Source organism: Mastigoproctus giganteus, chromosome 11 (genome assembly GCF_048544385.1).
Source record: "Mastigoproctus giganteus isolate SK-2022 chromosome 11, ASM4854438v1, whole genome shotgun sequence".
NCBI classification, from domain to species: Eukaryota; Metazoa; Arthropoda; class Arachnida; order Uropygi; family Thelyphonidae; genus Mastigoproctus; species Mastigoproctus giganteus.
This window is the reverse complement of record NC_143585.1, coordinates 115,012,610-115,030,345: the sequence shown is the minus strand read 5'-3', so window position 1 is coordinate 115,030,345 and position 17,736 is coordinate 115,012,610. Positions and strand designations below refer to the sequence as shown.

Below are 17,736 nucleotides of genomic sequence, written 5' to 3'. Positions count from 1 at the left end.
CAACTGAAGTTTAACCTTGACAAATGCAAAGTACTGCATATGGGTAGAAGTAACCCCAGAGAAATGTACCAACTGTGTGGTACTACACTTAAGGTGGTAGAAAATGAAAAAGACCTGGGAGTAATTGTGCAGTCAGATATGAAGTTTTCTGAGCAATGCAGACAGGCTGCAAGGGCAGGTCATGGGGTTTTGTCAATGATATATAGGAATTTTGCTAGCAGGGAAAAGGAGGTGATTGTCCCTCTGTATAAGGCAATGGTCAGGCCACGCCTTGAGTACTGCGTACAGGTCTGGAGGCCTCATTTTAAGAAGGATGTAGATTTACAGAGAAGGGGAACAAGATTGGTGAGGGGAATGAAGGGATCCTCTTACCAAGAGAGGCTTAAGTTCTGCAAATTGCAGTGGCTGGAGACTAGGCACCTGCACGGTGATCTGATTGAGGTGTATAAAGCCTTGAATGGGTTGAGCATCTGAATTCTGATGGGATCCTTCCACTTGTTCAGATTACGAACCTAAGGGAGCATAAATTCAAATTAAGAAAAGACAGATGTAGAATAGATGTGCAGAAATTTGCCTTTAGCCAGCGGGTGGTTGATTGCTGGAACAAACTTCCATCTGTCGTTGTGGAAGTTGACAGGTTAAATAAATTTAAGGAGGAACTGGACAGGCATTTGGAGGGAATGGTGTGATATTTTTTTTTTTTTTTTTTTTTTTGGCTGATGCTGCATAAGCTCATACACTTGCTTTCTTGCATCACATGCCACTACTACTACTACTATGATTGCTTGTAGGTATTCAATAGCTAGATTTATATCTTCACCTGGTCTGGAATATAGTGAAATAATGTAACCTACAGAGGTGACTACTTTTGTGACTGTAAGGTCAGTATTTTTAGCTACTATTGCTGTAGAAGGGACACCTGAGGTGTATTCTATTATTTTATAGCCCCTTGGGTATCCTTGAATCCTACTCATATGTGTGTAGAGCTCCTGGAGTACCAAAATATCTATATTATTTTCTTCCAATTTGAGTTTGATCTGATCTACAACAGCTCTTGTTCTTTCAGCATTCAATTTGACCAGATTAAAGCCCTAGTCACATTTATGTTTTCAATCTGACTCATAACAGGTCCTAGATTGTATGTTTTACTATTTTTTTTTTTATAACAGGGGCATTTATCATCCCTGATACTATGTGCCTTTTACTCAGCCATACTGCCTAAAAGGTAGCACATTTTGGCTGTTGATTTTTATTTTGGTAGTTCTTGTAATCATGGCCAGTGACTGCGCAGTGGCCACAGACAGGGGAATTCTGACTGCAGTCAGAATTCCCCTGTCTGGCAGTATGACCATATTTATGGCAGTTAAAGCACTTCTGTACAGGAAAGAATTCCCTAAATTTATGGCTGGTCCAGCCAGCATAGACTCTTTGTAGTCCTTGTAGGTTTTTCCAAATTCTGGGTGACACTTCCATAATGATATTGAATTGCCCATTTCTTTTGTTTTTTGTCCCTCTTTTTAGAAGAAATTCTTTGGCAAACTCATCCAGTTCCATTATATTAATAACGTTTTTGTTGTAGAAATTCAACATAAGATCATTTTTCAGAGTTGTCTCGGGAATGTGTTTGTTTCTTTTGCCTTTGTTATTTCCTTAGTCTTATTGTTGGTTTGTTTAGTTTATGATGAATCTGCTTTGGTGGCCCTTGCTACTTGGGCATAAGTCAAAGTATTTATTTCTTTATAATTATTCTTCTCTTCAGTCACTGTTTCTACTTTTGCTTTCAATACCTTGTTTTCTGTATTAAGTTCAACAGGAAATGAATACTGTGCACTATTCATTTCCTGTTGAACTACATTGTGGTGGCAGTATGGGAAAGGTCCTTTTCTGATTCAGCATAACCAAGCCGAACATCTTTAGGATGAACTAAAACATCAGCCTAGGCCACACAACATACCAACAATCAACAGCTGAAATGACCATGTTGAATGAGGAAGAGGCAAAAATATCACCTATCCATTATCAAAATTTGTTCAGAGCTCACCAACAAGGACACAGTGACTTAATTACACAGTGTGTAATTAAGACTAAAGGTGGGCCTCCATGTTATTAAATGCTACATCAATAAAGGGTTCCTTAAAACAGTTATTTTTGGCAATATACCAAGTAATACAAAAATGAATTTTATATTTTTTTTTTGTTAATGGATTGTCCACTTTATATCATTCCATTTATTTTCCAGTTAAAAAAAAAACTTCAGATCTGCTTTCAGTATTTAATATTTTTTTGAAAAGGGTGATGGATAGAAAGTGCACTTAGACAATATTCTGTTATTTACTTAACATAACTAAAAAAATACTTCAGTCTCAGCATGGGTGCATTAAGGGAGATCTTGTCTGACCAATCTGATTAGATATTATAATGCAGTGACAAAAGAACTAGATGCAAAAAATAATTTTCATATCATATACTTGGATTTCAGGAAAGCTTTTGATACTGTTGTACATAAAAGACTACTGTACAGATTGGAGCAGGGTAGCATTAAGGAAAAGTTATTGCTATGAATAAAGGGATGGTTGAGTGGGAGAAGACAGAATGGTTATCAATGGACACTGCTCTTCATGGACTAATGTTATTAGTGGAGTTCCACAAGGTTCAGTGTATTTATTAATGATATTGATGAGGGTATATAATGCTTAATCTCTAAGTTTGCAGGTAATGCAAAGGTTGGCAGGGTGGTTAATGTCAGTAACAAAAGTTTGCTGCTGCAAAAAGATCTAGAAAAATTAGGCAGATGAGCTAAGAAATAATTTAACATTCACAAATTCAAGGTATTGCATATGGGTATCAGTTGTTGTTATTTGGTTTTTAGGAGCATTAGCAACTAAGGCCATATTGCTCCAGGAATATGCGGTGGTCATTCCCTGACCTTTCCGCATCCTCCGTATTTGGTGGTCACGGGTTCGAACTCCGGTCTAATCAAGAAGCGTGTGCTATGCACTGCTGCTCCTGCCCACTTGGCTACGAGGCGCCTGGGTATCAGTAATCCCAGAGTAACATACCAACTGCGTAGTACTATACTCAAAGTAGTAGAAAATGAAAAGGACCTGAGGAGTAATTGTGCAGTCAGACATGAAATTATCTGAGCAGTGCAGAGAGGCTGCCAAGACAGCTACAGGTTTTGTCAATGATCTACAGGGATTCTGCTAGCAGGGATAAGGAGGTGATTATCTCATTGTATAAGGAAATGAGCAAGCCACATTTCCTTATACAATGAGATCTGGAGGTCTCATTTTAGAAGGACCTAGACTTGCTGGAACAGGTACAGAGAAGGGCAACAAGACTGGTGAGGGAAACAAAGGGGATCTTAGCAAGAAAGGCTTCAGTTTTGCAAATTGTAGCATCCGGAGACTATGCACCTGCAATGTGATTCTGATTGAGGTATTTAAGGCTTTGAATGGCTTGAGCAAAACTCAATACTGTGGGATTCTTTTTCTTGCTCAGACTATGCACATGAGTGGACTTAAATTCCAATTGAGGAAGGATGGTTGCAGAATAGAACTGTGGAAGATTTGCATTCAGCCAATGGATGGCTGATTGCTGGAAAGCTCCCATTGTGGAAATGGACAGTGTGAATAAATTCAAGGAAGAAATCACTTCATCGTATCGAAATTTTATTACAATGAATTTCACTATAAATTATTTAAAAGAATCATTATTTGTTCAAATAACCATTTTATGATTCAGTCATAGAAGTAGTAAGTTCTGCTTTGTTTTACTTAAATATTTACTTAACCTTTAAAATCAATAACAAATAAAAATAATATTACAAAATACAAAAGTAAAAATATTTTTTTTTCAGAAAAAAATCACTGAAGGCATATTTTATTTATAAGTAATAACCACACATTCAGAAATAGTAGATGCAGTCTAATGTTACTTTTCACATATTAATATGTCAACTTTCAATTTTAATGCTAAAATTTTTTACAGCATTAATATGCGAGTTAAACTTTAATGCAATCATCAAAAATATGAGGATTCAATTAGCACAAAGCCGAATTCAATTACTGTATTTCCCCATGTATAAGACGCACCTTTTTTCGGAAAATTTGGGGTCTAAAAACTGGGTGCATCTTATACAGTGGTTGTAGATTTTTTTTACTTGCATTTCCCGCTTTTTCGCACTTGTTACCAGTATATTAGGTTACGTTTTGCCACGTTCTGCCCAGAAATGGCTCAGAAAAGATTTTCGTACAGTGCTGGATTCAAGTTAAAAGTGATCCAGTTTGCAAAAGTGAATGGAAATCGTGCTGCTAACGTAAGTTTGGTCCTCCTCCAACTGAGAAAACAATCCGAGACTGGCTACGGGAAGAAGAAACCCTACTGAAAATGCCACGGCAGAAGGAGGCCATTAGAGGCAAGTCAGCAAAATGGCCTGATTTAGAGAGGGAATTGAAGATATGGATTGAGGAGCAAAGGGCAATTGGAATTCCTGTGTCCACAAAGATGGTTCAGCATGAGGCAAGAATTGCTGATGAAAAAGAAGTTACTGATTTCAAAGGAGGACACAATTGGTGCTATTTGAGGTTCATGAAACAGAATGGACTAAGCATGCGTACACGCACCAGACTTGCCCAAAAGATGCCTGAAAGCTATGAGCTGAAGGTCCTTGAATTTCATCGTTTTGTCATTCAATGTCGAAAGACACATCAGTTTGAGTTGGGACGGATTGCAAATATGGACGAAGTCCCCCTTCAATTTTGATGTCCCAAGTAACAGAACTGTTGATAAGAAGGGGGTGAAAACTGTAACTGTGAAGACAAGTGGACATGAAAAGAGCCATTATACAGTTGTTCTAGCTTGTTGTGCCGACGGAACCAAGCTGCCTCCTATGCTGATTTTCAAACACAAAACAATGACAAAAGAAGACATTCCTCAAGGAGTTATTGTCCACGTTCACGACAAGGGTTGGATGGATCAGGATGGGATGGGATGGGATGAAGATCTGGTTTGAGAAATTTTGGAGCAGAAGACCAGGTGGGCTCTTACGCAAACCTGCCCTATTGGTGCTAGATCAGTTCAGGGCACACATAACAAAAAATACAAAGAAGATTGCTGCTGAGCAAAAAACAAAACTTGCCGTCATACCTGGAGGCTTGACATCCCAGCTCCAACCACTTGATGTCAGCATTAACAAACCCTTCAAAGCTGCCATCAGAGACGAATGGAACCAATGGATAAAGTCTTCTGGGGACAATTTGACACCAGCAGGAAGAGTGAAGAAACCAACTATAGGAGAAGTTTGTACCTGGGTGAAAAGATCCTGGGATAATATCACGATTGAGATCATTGTCAAGTCATTTAAGAAGTGTGGCATTTCAAATGCCATAGATGGAACTGAGGACGAGGCAATATATGAAGACAGTGATTCGTCATCAGACACAGATGAGGACAAGCTAATGGATGGGAGTTTTGACAGTGATGAGTTGTATGAATTTTATGATGAATAAAGCTTGAGTTCAATAACTTTATGTAATACATTTTTTTTCAAATTTCGGGCCCCAAAATTAAGGTGCGTCTTATACATGGGGAAATACGGTACTAATTCTGATACTTTTTTTCCAATTCAGTAAACTGCTTATGTGAATATAAGAAAATGAGCTTGAAATCATGTTTTGTTACTGGTCCCAATTCGCTGTTTGCATATATTCCTTTATTTGAATGTTCTTAAAAATTTACTCTACAAAATAAAGAGGAAAAAAAAATACCTACAGCTACCAAAATTTGCAATAACACACCATTGTTTTTTTTGTGAAATGTTGCTGGAACACTGTACAGGTTGCATGATGGGGGGAGGGGGGCGGGAATTCATTCAAAAATGTGGAAAACACAAAAAGGTGTAATATTGAATTCTTTTACTGTATATTTTAAAATACTTCCATGTTGTATTTACAACATGAGTTACACAATGTTGTTCATAATTGTTAAAAAATTTTTTTTTCTTTGTAAACCAATAAATTTAGGTTCAGTGGACTGAAAATAATTAATTATACTAAATGTAATGTTAGGGAATTTTTCGCCAAATCTACTTCATTCGAACAAAACTACAAAGCACTACAATGAGTTAAGTTAGCCAGGCCCTAGAAATATTTTTGTTGGTGAAAATTTAGTTAAAACCATATTCATTAAAATGCGATTTTACCGTATTACACACAAGAGTAATAAAATTTTATAAACAAAATTAACAAAGTATGGCATATTTAATGAATATGGAAATATTAATTGACACAAGCATAATAAAACTTCTAGAAAAAAGGGAAGGAACTGTTATAATTCATGATGTTCAGTTTTCCAAGAAGTAAATACTACTTGATATATTAAGCTTTAAGTGAACCATGTGGCACTTACTACAAAATAGACTTATAGTAGTGTGTGAGTATGTGTGTTTTTAACTACCTTAGCAAAAGATTCTAAAACAAAATATGCATATGCAGCTTTCAAATGTTATTTATAGTCACCTTTTCAAGCTTTGTTTGCATGTCTACTTTAATCAATGACAGCTGATTCTTATGATCAATCTCTTGTTTATGCAATTTATCTTTAAGTTCTAACACGTCATTGCGAAGCTGGCTTGCTGTTCTTTCTAAAAATTCCACATGAACCTCATAGTATTCGATAGCTGGCCTGGGGGGGGGGGAAGAATTAATTAAAATTATGAAATAAACAGTAGAAATATATGCCCATGTAACACTTATGAAATATATAACTTAAAATACAACACACACAAATCAAAATCATGGGCCATATCTCAGAAATTTTAATGAGTAAATATGAACCAAAGAAGGAATGAAATCCATTAGATACAAAAGAAATGAGGTGTATTACAGAATTTATGTCAGGTGTTCAAATGGTCTGCCACAGCATGAATACAGGAACATGATTTTTTTCTACTTGTTGTAGTATCACAACCCACAAATCCTGAAATGTTTGTGGTTTGTGAACGTACACTATCTTTAAAGTATCCCCATGACAAAAAAAAAAAAAATCTAGCAAAGTGAGGTCTGAGGCCCTCACTTATACATTCAAAAGCATTCCCTATGAAATCAATTGAAAGTAGGGTTCACAATACCAGTCAAAATCTTAATACCGGTATTTCAGTATTTTTAATTTATGAAACCAGGATACTGGTATTAATACTGGTATTCCAAAAAAAACATTTTTCTCAATAAATTTTGATGACAGTTAGGTGCAATAAAGTAAGGAAAAAACACGTAATTACTTGAATTCACATTTTAAATCAAACTTTTATTATAATAATAAATATTCTAGCAAAAATTATTAAACATAGTTATTCTAAAAACAAAAAAATAAGCATCCACACTACCTGTCCAAATAAAGTGAGCTTTTAAGAAACTCAATAGTGTTATCATTTAAACTGTATCTAATTTTGGTATATATTTATTTAGAGGCAGAAAACGTCCTTTTGGGTTCTGTGCTGGTTGATGCTTTGTACTGAGATAGTCATAGATGAGTTGCAGTTTAACCCCCCCCCCCTTATTCCTTCATCTTCAAAAAAATCTTATTTCCTTTTGACTTTTTATAGCACTATATCCGTATTAACGAAAGGGACTGACAGTTAAGCTTGGTGAGGAAACCAAATCTAAGTTGTGGGGGAGTTATTTATTTATTTATTAATTAATTTTTATTTCCCTGTACCTTAGTATCATCATCAGTGGCCATTGTTATGATATTTGTACAGCAGCTCCACCTCAAGCACTAAGCCCCACAAGCTACCTGACTGCGTTAAAAAATGAGAATTTCCGGGAGCTGAGGGATATCATCGCTCCACCCACACATGAGTATATATATTATATGTGACCTGTCAGTTTCTCAAGAGCAATGATACAAATATAAAACAAAAGTCATTTATCATACAAATCTACTTACAATACATAACTGGTGTTCATTTACATCTAATCTATTCATTTTTCTCATTTAATCTGTTAATACATGCTATCATTTCCATAAAATTTCTCTCAATTAACAATCTCAACTCTCTACAGCTTCAAACACTAAACTAATTCAATCTTAATCACTTCCTCATATTTCTCTTAATCACCAATATCATTCTCTTCACAACAGCAATCCATAAGTCACTAACTTAATGTTACAATTCCATGTAATCTCTCTTAATTTAGCAATATATCAATTTTCTTTACAACTTCAACCAATAAACCAACTCGATACTAAACATTTCCTTATTTCTCATGTTTCTTCAACTTCAACCTTACTCTAAAATAATCTTCCACTTTATCTAAGTACTGTTTCCAAAACAACACAGTTCAGGAGACTTACCTTCCTTCTCTTTCACAGTGGGATTCCTTTGTGCGGGTTCCTTCCATGGGATGCAGTGATCTCTCTCTCTCTCTCTCTCTCTCTCTCTCTCTCTTTAATTGAACTCTGCATCTCTGCTGTATAGCTCTTCCAGTACTGTCTTATTTCAGGATTTCGAGAACAGTTCTCTGTTAATACTGAAGGAAATTACCACACCAGTAGTAGAAGCCAGGGCACTATCTGACTGGCTTGTTATTCAACTTCCAGATTAACTTCTAGCACAGGAACATGCCTGGCAGAACCCTTCACTATACAGCTGGACACTCCCAGAACAGGATCCGAACTGAACCCAGAACTACCACTAGAAGTCTGCAACCCCTCCAAACAACAACCACAAACCCCTCTTTTGGTGCAAGCACCTTATTTATTTGCTTCTCATTTATTTATTTATTTATTTAATTGATTGCAAGTTACAATTGCCCTTTGTACTACTTTTTTATATGCAAGCTTGTGTGCAAACCCTTCTGGGGTTTGCACATAAGCTTGCATAAAAAAAGTAATTTAAACCTGACCCAATCAAGGTGTTATTCTTAAAACTCACTCTTCTTCCTTTGGTGGGAAAAACAGAATATTTTTCCCACACAATGAAACGTTTTCATCTTTTACCTCAAGATCACCTGTTCGCAATACCTTTGAACTGCTCCATACCAACACCCTTTCCCAAAATGCACTGTTTCGCATCCTCAAGTAGCAGCATAATAGAGGGATTAAACTATTGTTCAGAAGCTTTTAATTTTAACCCTTCCGCACCTGCCATATCATTGTTCACCATATTCCTCAATTGCACTACCAGGTCTACTGCCACTAATGGAAAGATTTCCATAATGATGTTTTCGTTATTCCTTAAATGCTTTACTTCCACACACGCACTGTACTTACTAAGAGAAATATATTTGTAAGATTTTATGTCTTACAGTTTCATGACATTTTCAGGTTTCCGTTGCATTTGTACTGTGTATATATATATATATATATATATATATATAACAATCCATCGTTTGCAAATTCGACAGTATTAATGATTTATTGTTGTCGATTCTATAACCTTTATGTGAATAAATCATGATAATTATTTTTTAAATTAGTATTGAAAAACTGGCATTTTTGTATCAATACCAGGATTTGAATACCAGAAAAAAAATGACCAGGATCCCGGAATCTCAGTATTGTAAGCCCTAATTGAAAGTATACCAATATATCTGGAAACATGTTTCTTACTGCAGGAACTGCATCGTTCATTAACAATTTTAAAAGAGAGAGAGAGAGAGAGAGAGAGAGAGAGAGCATTATTATTCGTGTGGGTACTAATGATAATAAATGAACATAATCTGACCGTCTGTTGGATAAATATGGAACCATGCTGAAAAATACTGCGAAATAATAATGTATGTGTCTCCAATTCTGCGCACGCATGCACACGCACACACACACACGGATTATATGCTGAAAGCCTTGTGGAATAACTCAAGACTCGAGGGTATCTGCAAAGGGATGGATGGTTTTTTTTTTTTTTTTTTTTTTAAATCAGCATGGTTCACACTTGAAGGCAGAAGGAATCTTTTTTGTTTGCAGAGACGGTATTCATTTGAACAAAGATGATGCAAGGATTTTTGCCAGTATCATTGAGGATACCTTAAGGGTTTGGGAAAAACTGCTAGTAAGGTGAAGAAGGGCAATTTAGACACACATTTATCTAATGATATAGATCAAAGTAATGCTTGCACACACACCTCCAAAAATTCTTGTTTGTTGCCACAACAGCTGATGTTGGCAAGATGTCCTGAGGGTACCAATGTTTCAAATGAACATGTAGATAAAGCTAAGGAAACAAGCCTAAATAACTTCAAGGAATGTGCAGAGTAGTAACCTCTAAAAGAATACTTAGTCTTAACTGTGTCTACAGTAACATCATGGGCGTTGGCAATAAAATGGCTGAATTTGAACAACTAATGCTGACATGGTAGGACTAACAGAACCGCGGTGCCACCCAGAAAATGGGAATGATGAGTTCCACTATGGTATGTATAACATATTTAGGAAAGACAGAAAGGGTGGTGAGGGTAATACTTCTTATCAAAAGCAGCCTGAACATGAAAAAAGCTTTTGCTGAGTCAGAAGTTACATCTTCCAGCACAGAATCGCTATGGTGTGAGTTAGTTGGAAGCAAAGGTATAATGAGAATGAGAGTAATTTCCAGGCCAGAAAACTGCGTAGCATCATGCAATCATCAGTTGGAAGATGAAGAAAGATGTTGCAGTAGTTAAAGATAAAGGCATGGGTTTTAATTTCAGAAGAGAATACTATGACAGTTTAAGGTGCTATATGGCATCTATTAAATGGGTAGATTGTAGAGGGAAGGCATGAATGGATGCATACCATTAAGAAAGTACTGCACAAGGAGGATGCTGAAATGGATGAATGGAGTTGCCTGATCTATCAAAACAGAAAAAGATAGCATGGGATAGTTACAGAGTGACAAAAAGTACTGCAGCCTACAACAGCAATAAGCTGATCTGTAATAGAACCATATATCAAGGAAGGGAGGCCAAGGCTGCATATGAGAAAGCACTGATTAAGAGAGCAAAGAATGGGAACAAGGAATTTTTCATGTATGTGCACACAACAAAGAAGAAAGCAAATCAGATGGATCCCTGTGTACTGAGTGTGGGAAAGTCTTGATAACCCAGCCAATTTTGCTGATGAATTAAATCATCTCACTTTGCATCAATCTTTATTGATGAAAAACTCTTCATGCTGAAGACAGGCTGTATAATTAAGTGTGAACCAAAGGAAATTAATGATTTCATAATTTGAAGATTTTTTTTTTTATGAAAACCCCAAGCAAGAGATGTATTAGAATCTATAGTACTTCATCTTCTCAACTTTCAACCCATGCATGGGTTGAAAGTTGAGAAGATGAAGGAAGATAGCTGTACATTACACTTGAATTTCTGTAGATTGTAATTTCAAGAAATAAGAGGGGGGGGATATCAAAAAGTTTATACCCTGACCTAGATACCCTGACCATCAATAGGAAGATACCGTTTTTAATATAAGTTTTCAATATATCAATAACTAACATGTGAAATTTCATTCCCGTAGGTGATTGTGCACCAGAGGAGCCCTGAATCTGAGGAATGGTTGACAAAGTAGGGTATCGAGTGGTGATCAAATTCCTGCATTTGCAGGGCAAGAAAGCTCAGGAAATTGACGAATAAATGAAAGCTGTGTATGGGCAGAATTGTCCATCCTATGATACTGTAAAAAAAAGTGGAAATGGAGTTCCAGTGCAATCGTACAAGCATGTTTGATGAGCCAAGAGAAGGAAGGCCATCAACATCCACAAACAGTGAGACAGTTGAAAAGGTTGAGCAGCTGATGTTGAGTGACAGACATATGACAATTCCTTTCATCGTAAATGCAGTGGAAATTAGTTATGGGTTTGCCCATGGCATTTTACATGACCATCTGCACACGTCTAAGGTCTCCGCACAATGGGTTCCAAGATTGCTGATGCCTTTGCAGAAGCAATGTCAACAGTTGGCAAGTATTCTTGCCAACTGTTGGATTTGTGTAATGCGGATGTTGAGAACTTTTTTGATCAGTTGGTGACAAATGACGAATGCTGGGTGACCAGTATGATCCGGAGACTAAAGACATCTCAAAGCACTAGAAGCACGTCTCCTCCTCACCTCCCAAAAAGGCAAAGACCACTCCATCTGTGAAGAAGGTGATGTTGTCCGTGTTTTGGGATAGAAAAGGGGTTATCCTGACAGATTACCTACCTCGTGGTTCCACACTTACTGGAGAATACTACAGAAATCTTTTGAAAAAGTTACACAATGCTTTGAAGGTGAAAAGGCATGGAATGTTAACCAAAGGTGTCCATCTTCTGTCAGATAATACACCGACTCACGCGCCCATTGCCACCACCAACTTTGTTTCCCAGTGCGGCTTTGAACTACTGCAGCACCCACCCTATTCTCCCGACCTAGCACCGTCAGACTTCTTGTTTTGAGAAATGAAGAAACCATTGCGTGGACGCTGCTTTGATTCGTCTCAGGAAGTCATCAATGAAGTGGAATCATGGTTTTATGCAAAAAGGGCAGACTTGTACGATCAAGAATTAAACAACTGATCCATAGATGGGAGAAATGTGTTACTATATATGGAGAGCACATAGAAAAGGATTAAAGTTGCTGTGAAGTTTCACCTTTCTAGGGCTATTATTTCTAGGTAAGGGTATGAAGTTTTTGATACCCCCTCGTACGTATGAAGGCAGGTTGTTTCAGAAAACAGAAGTTGAAAGAATAAAATGCAATAACTACTAAAAAAAAATTATTACCTTACCTAGAGGAGTTGGAGGAAGAACATGTTATTACCTAGAGGAGTTGGGGGAAGGATTAATAAGAAAATTATTACCTAGAGGAGTTGGGGGAAGGATTAATAGTTCTTAACCATTCTAGAAACACAAATATTCAACGAGTTAAAATATAACTGTTAAAAGATTGCTCTTAAAATTCCTAAATTAATATATCAGAAAACAATATTAATTCAGAAAAAAAAAATAACTCACCTATTGGCTTTTCCAGTATGTATCATTTCTTGCTGCTTAATCAATTCTAGTACCATAGGACTGACTCCATTATGTACTGTTTTAGGTGATGCTGCATTAGTTTCAGATCCCCCACCTTCAATTTCAGATTCTAATTCTGACAAAAGGGTATCACTTTCATCTTCACTTTCCTGGGTGCATAAACTACTCACTACCTCATCACTTTTCATACTTACAGAGTCCATACACGTGTTTTCCAAAAAACATGTTTCTGAGAGAATACCAATACTGGGTGAAGTATTTGTGATTTTTGAAGATATTCCTTCATTTGAATTAACAAAAAGTGGTTCGTGCAATTCTGAACAGCAAATACATACTGTTTCCTTACAACCTTTTTCAGTAGCTCTTTTGTCTTTTGCATTACTACAGAGGTATTTATTTTCATTTTGGCACTCATGTATGGGAACATGTTCAACATTATCCAAATTAATTACATCTTCACTGGTCATGGAAGGAGACTCCGTGCAATGAGGAGAAATATCCAAGCCTAAACTAATCCTTGAGTGCGGTTCCTCAACAGAACAACTGTTTAATTCATAAGAGAAAAAGCTTGTTAAATTTATGTTCTCCTCATCTTTAGTTACTGCTATTGTACTTTCTGTAAGGCTTTCATTTAAAGGTGATATACAGTCTTGTTTATCATGGTCTTCTGTTTTTATCATTGCAAATGGATGAACTTTTGATGGATGAATACTATTTCCATTTTCAGATATTTTGTATACAGTGCTTTGTGGACAACTATTACCTAAAATTTTATTTTTCAAATCTTTATCTGTAGCAATTTTATCCTTAGGGTCTTTATCTACCTGATCCTGCATAACAACTGCACAAAATACCCAAACCAAATACAACTGGAATGGTGATTTTTTCTTTTTATTCTATCACTTTATCAAAGGTGACTGCGGTAACCATTACTTATATCATGCCCATATCCATTCTCATTTTGTTAATTATAATTTATGCAAACGTTTTGCATTTTTTTTGTATTTAAAACTCCAGAACTATTACTACAGAATTATACTTTCTGAATAATCATAGCAGCACTTCAGCCACATATATTTTAAAATATATATAAAAAAAAAAAAAGTAATATTTTTGCCAGTCACAAACATTTCCATGATTTTTTGAAGTCCATTTCTAAATTTAAACAATATTCCAACACATCTTTACAAGTCCTAATTTCATGTATGATGAATGAAACCCTAGAAGAAATATGTAAAAGTTTACAATAAATAAATAAAATAAATGAAATTATAAAATAATAAAATAAATAAATATATATACATTTTTTCCTCAAAACTTATTTATACTAACTACACATATTTTGTCTCATTGTGAAAATTTGTGTATCCCAAAGAATAAATCATCTTTACTTATCTTATATATATTATACAAAGTGTACCCTGAACCACTAGAGAAATGGATTTAATTACATACACCTTTTTATTTCATAATTTTTTAATTTGTTTTTTAACTTGCATTTTGAGAATGTTAATATACTCAGATAAGAACCTTTATAGACATGAAATTGCCCTCGGGTACACATCAATTCTCACGTATGAGACAAAATATCCATATATGAGAGATCTCATATATGGATACAAAATATTTGTAAACATGTTCCTACAGATGCAGCTCAGAGCAAAAAAATTAATTTAATGATGCTTAAAATCATAAAGCTTTTTTTTATTTAAAAAATTGTATAATGACTGTAGCATAAACACTCTGGTTTAAAGCAACTGCTTACACATGCTTAATTTCAAAAGATAATCTAATTAATGTAACAGAAATGTATGAGTTGCCAATGCCCCTGCCAAATAATAAGACCTAGACAACTGCACTATTTGTCTAAGCATAAATTCATCTCTGTTAATGCTGAATAGTAGTAGTGGCATGTGATGAAAGAAAGCAAGGGTATGAGCTTATGCAGCATCAGCCAAAAAAAAAAAAAAAAAATTTTTTTACAAACCAATTCCTCTAAATGTTTGTCCAGTTCCTCCTTAAATTTATTTAGCCTATCAACTTCCACAACGACAGATGGAAGTTTGTTCAGCAATTAACCACCCGCTGGCTAAAGGCAAATTTCCGCACATCTATTCTACATCTGTCTTTCTCAATATGAATTTATGCCTCCTTAGGTTTGCAATCTGAACAAGTTGAAGAATCCCATCAGAATTCAGCGTGCTCAACCCATTCAAGACCTTATACACCTCAATCAGATCACTTCGCAGGTGCCTAGTCTCCAGCCGCTGCAATTTGCAGAACTTAAGCCTCTCTGGGTAAGAGGATCCTTTCATTCCCCTCACCAATCTTGTTTCCCTTCTCTGTACACGCTCAAGCAAATCTACATCCTTCCTAAAATGAGGCCTCCAGACCTGTATGCAGTACTCAAGGTGAGGCCTGACCATTGCCTTATACAGAGGGACAATCACCTCCTTTTCCCTGCTAGCAAAATTCCTGTATATCATTGACAAAACCCCATAACCTGCCCTGGCAGCCTGTCTGCATTGCTCAGAAAACTTCATATTTGACTGCACAATTACTCCCATGTCTTTTTAATTTTCTCCCACCTTAAGTGTAGTACCACACAGTTGGTACGTTTCTCTGGGTTACTTCTACCCATATGCAGTACTTTGCATTTGTCAATGTTAAACTTCACTTACCACTTCTCAGCCCATCTGCCCAAATTTTCTAGATCCTGTTGTGGTAGCCCACTGCCATTACCGTCATTCAAAGCCCTGTCAACCTTTGTATCATCTGCAAACTTTGATAAAGTTACTAATTAAACTAGCTTTATTTCTTTGATATATTGAAAAACATAGTTGCATTTAATATTTCTATGAACACTTGCTATATAGATTATGCATTTCCTTTTTAAATTATGAACACTTGCTATACGAATTATGCATTTCCTATTAAATTATGAACACTTGCTATACGAATTATGCATTTCCTATTAAATTACGAACGCTTGCTCTACGAATTATGCATTTCCTATTAAATTACGAACGCTTGCTCTACGAATTATGCATTTCCTATTAAATTACGAACGCTTGCTATACGAATTATGCATTTCCTATTAAATTATGAACGCTTGCTATACGAATTATGCATTTCCTATTAAATTATGAACGCTTGCTATACGAATTATGCATTTCCTATTAAATTATGAACGCTTGCTATATGAATTATGCATTTCCTATTAAATTATGAACGCTTGCTATATGAATTATGCATTTCCTATTAAATTATGAACGCTTGCTATATGAATTATGCATTTCCTATTAAATTATGAACGCTTGCTATATGAATTATACATTTCCTATTAAATTATGAACGCTTGCTATATGAATTATACATTTCCTATTAAATTATGAACGCTTGCTATATGAATTATACATTTCCTATTAAATTATGAACGCTTGCTATATGAATTATGCATTTCCTATTAAATTATGAACACTTGCTATATGAATTATGAATACTTATTATATCAATTATGGATTTCTTATTGAATTATGAATACTTATATGAATTATGGATTTCTTATTAAATTATGAATACTTCATATATGAATTAGGGATTTCCTATATGAATTATGGATTTCCTATTAAATTATGAATACTTCCTATACAAATTAAGGATTTCCTATTTAAACTTAGATGATTTATAGAGCTCCTTAATGAGGAATTTATTGTAGCTTAAACACAGAGCGTACAGATAAAGCAGAAATATATGAGCTTTCGGCTATATGGTAGCCTTCATCAGAATTAAAATACATGAATGGCAGTTGGAATGAAGATGTGCACTGCCAGGTGCGTGAGACGCGAGGTTTAATTGTTTGTTGACGTCTGTGGCTGTGACGCATGATGACGTGGCCAGCGCTTGTCCAATGACAGAACTACTGACTCTGTGATCGGGTTGACTTGGCAACCACTGTTCCTGTTTAAGGATTTATCCGAAGACTTTATATTTAACGATTCCAACCAGGTACGCTTTAGGTAATGGTGGGATCTGTCTACCACCACGACATCGCGGTGTGGGTCGATGTCGTGGTGGGTTGTCCAGACATGTTCGGCGATAGCTGAGTGTTCTATATCCGCTAAACGGATCGCTCTTTTGTGCTCCGAGAGACGTTTCTCGAGTCGACGTCCAGTCTCTCCGAAGTAGCAGCTAGTGCAGTCACGGCAAGAGATGCGGTAGACTAAACCGCTCTGCAGAAGGGTGGGGACAGGTGTCTTCACGTTGGAAATGAAAGAACGCAGTTTCCTGCCTGGGAGCTGGATGCACTTTATTCCGTGCGTTCTCAGGATTCTACCGATCTGTTGTGACAGGTTGGGGTAGTATGGGATGAATGCCCTTGTGGATGGCTCGTCACTGTTGGTGTTGTAGCTGGTCGTCACGATGTCACGTGTCTGTAGATCACACCTGTCGAGGACGTCAATGGGGTAGCCACACCTCGTAAGGTCTACTTTGACCCTAGTGACCTCTTTGCGTCTTTCATCAGCGGAGCTGGAGTGTGTCCAGGCGCGAGTAAGCAAGGTTCGGGCCGTGGAGAGGAGGTGGCCTCGCGCGTGTGCTGACCGGAAGTTGGTAAACTGGCCAGCACACATGGGCTTACGATAAACTGTAGTCCTCAGGTATGTGCCTTCACGTCGGACAAGTGTGTCTAAGTATGGTAAAGAGTTGTTCGACTCCAGCTCAATCGTGAATTTTATGAAGGGCGA

The 17,736-nt window shown here is 36.4% G+C and overlaps 1 protein-coding gene across 5 annotated transcripts in view; it reads right to left on the bottom strand.

Moving 5' to 3' along the window:
- Window positions 1-17,736, bottom strand: part of LOC150078364 (coiled-coil domain-containing protein 186-like) — a 334,475-nt gene that overhangs the window by 272,973 nt on the left and 43,766 nt on the right. For 4 of the 5 annotated variants that reach the window (XM_090385401.1, XM_090385402.1, XM_090385403.1 and 1 more), the window contains exons 1-2: window positions 12,971-14,066; window positions 6,519-6,684 (exon numbers count right to left, since the gene is read on the bottom strand). In XM_090385401.1, the coding sequence (XP_090241527.1) occupies window positions 6,519-6,684; window positions 12,971-13,827 (1,023 nt within the window). In that variant the 5' untranslated portion in view covers window positions 13,828-14,066. Of the gene's footprint in view, window positions 1-6,518; window positions 6,685-12,970; window positions 14,067-17,736 lie in introns of those variants that run through there. The other variant, XM_090385405.1, reaches the window with a different exon arrangement.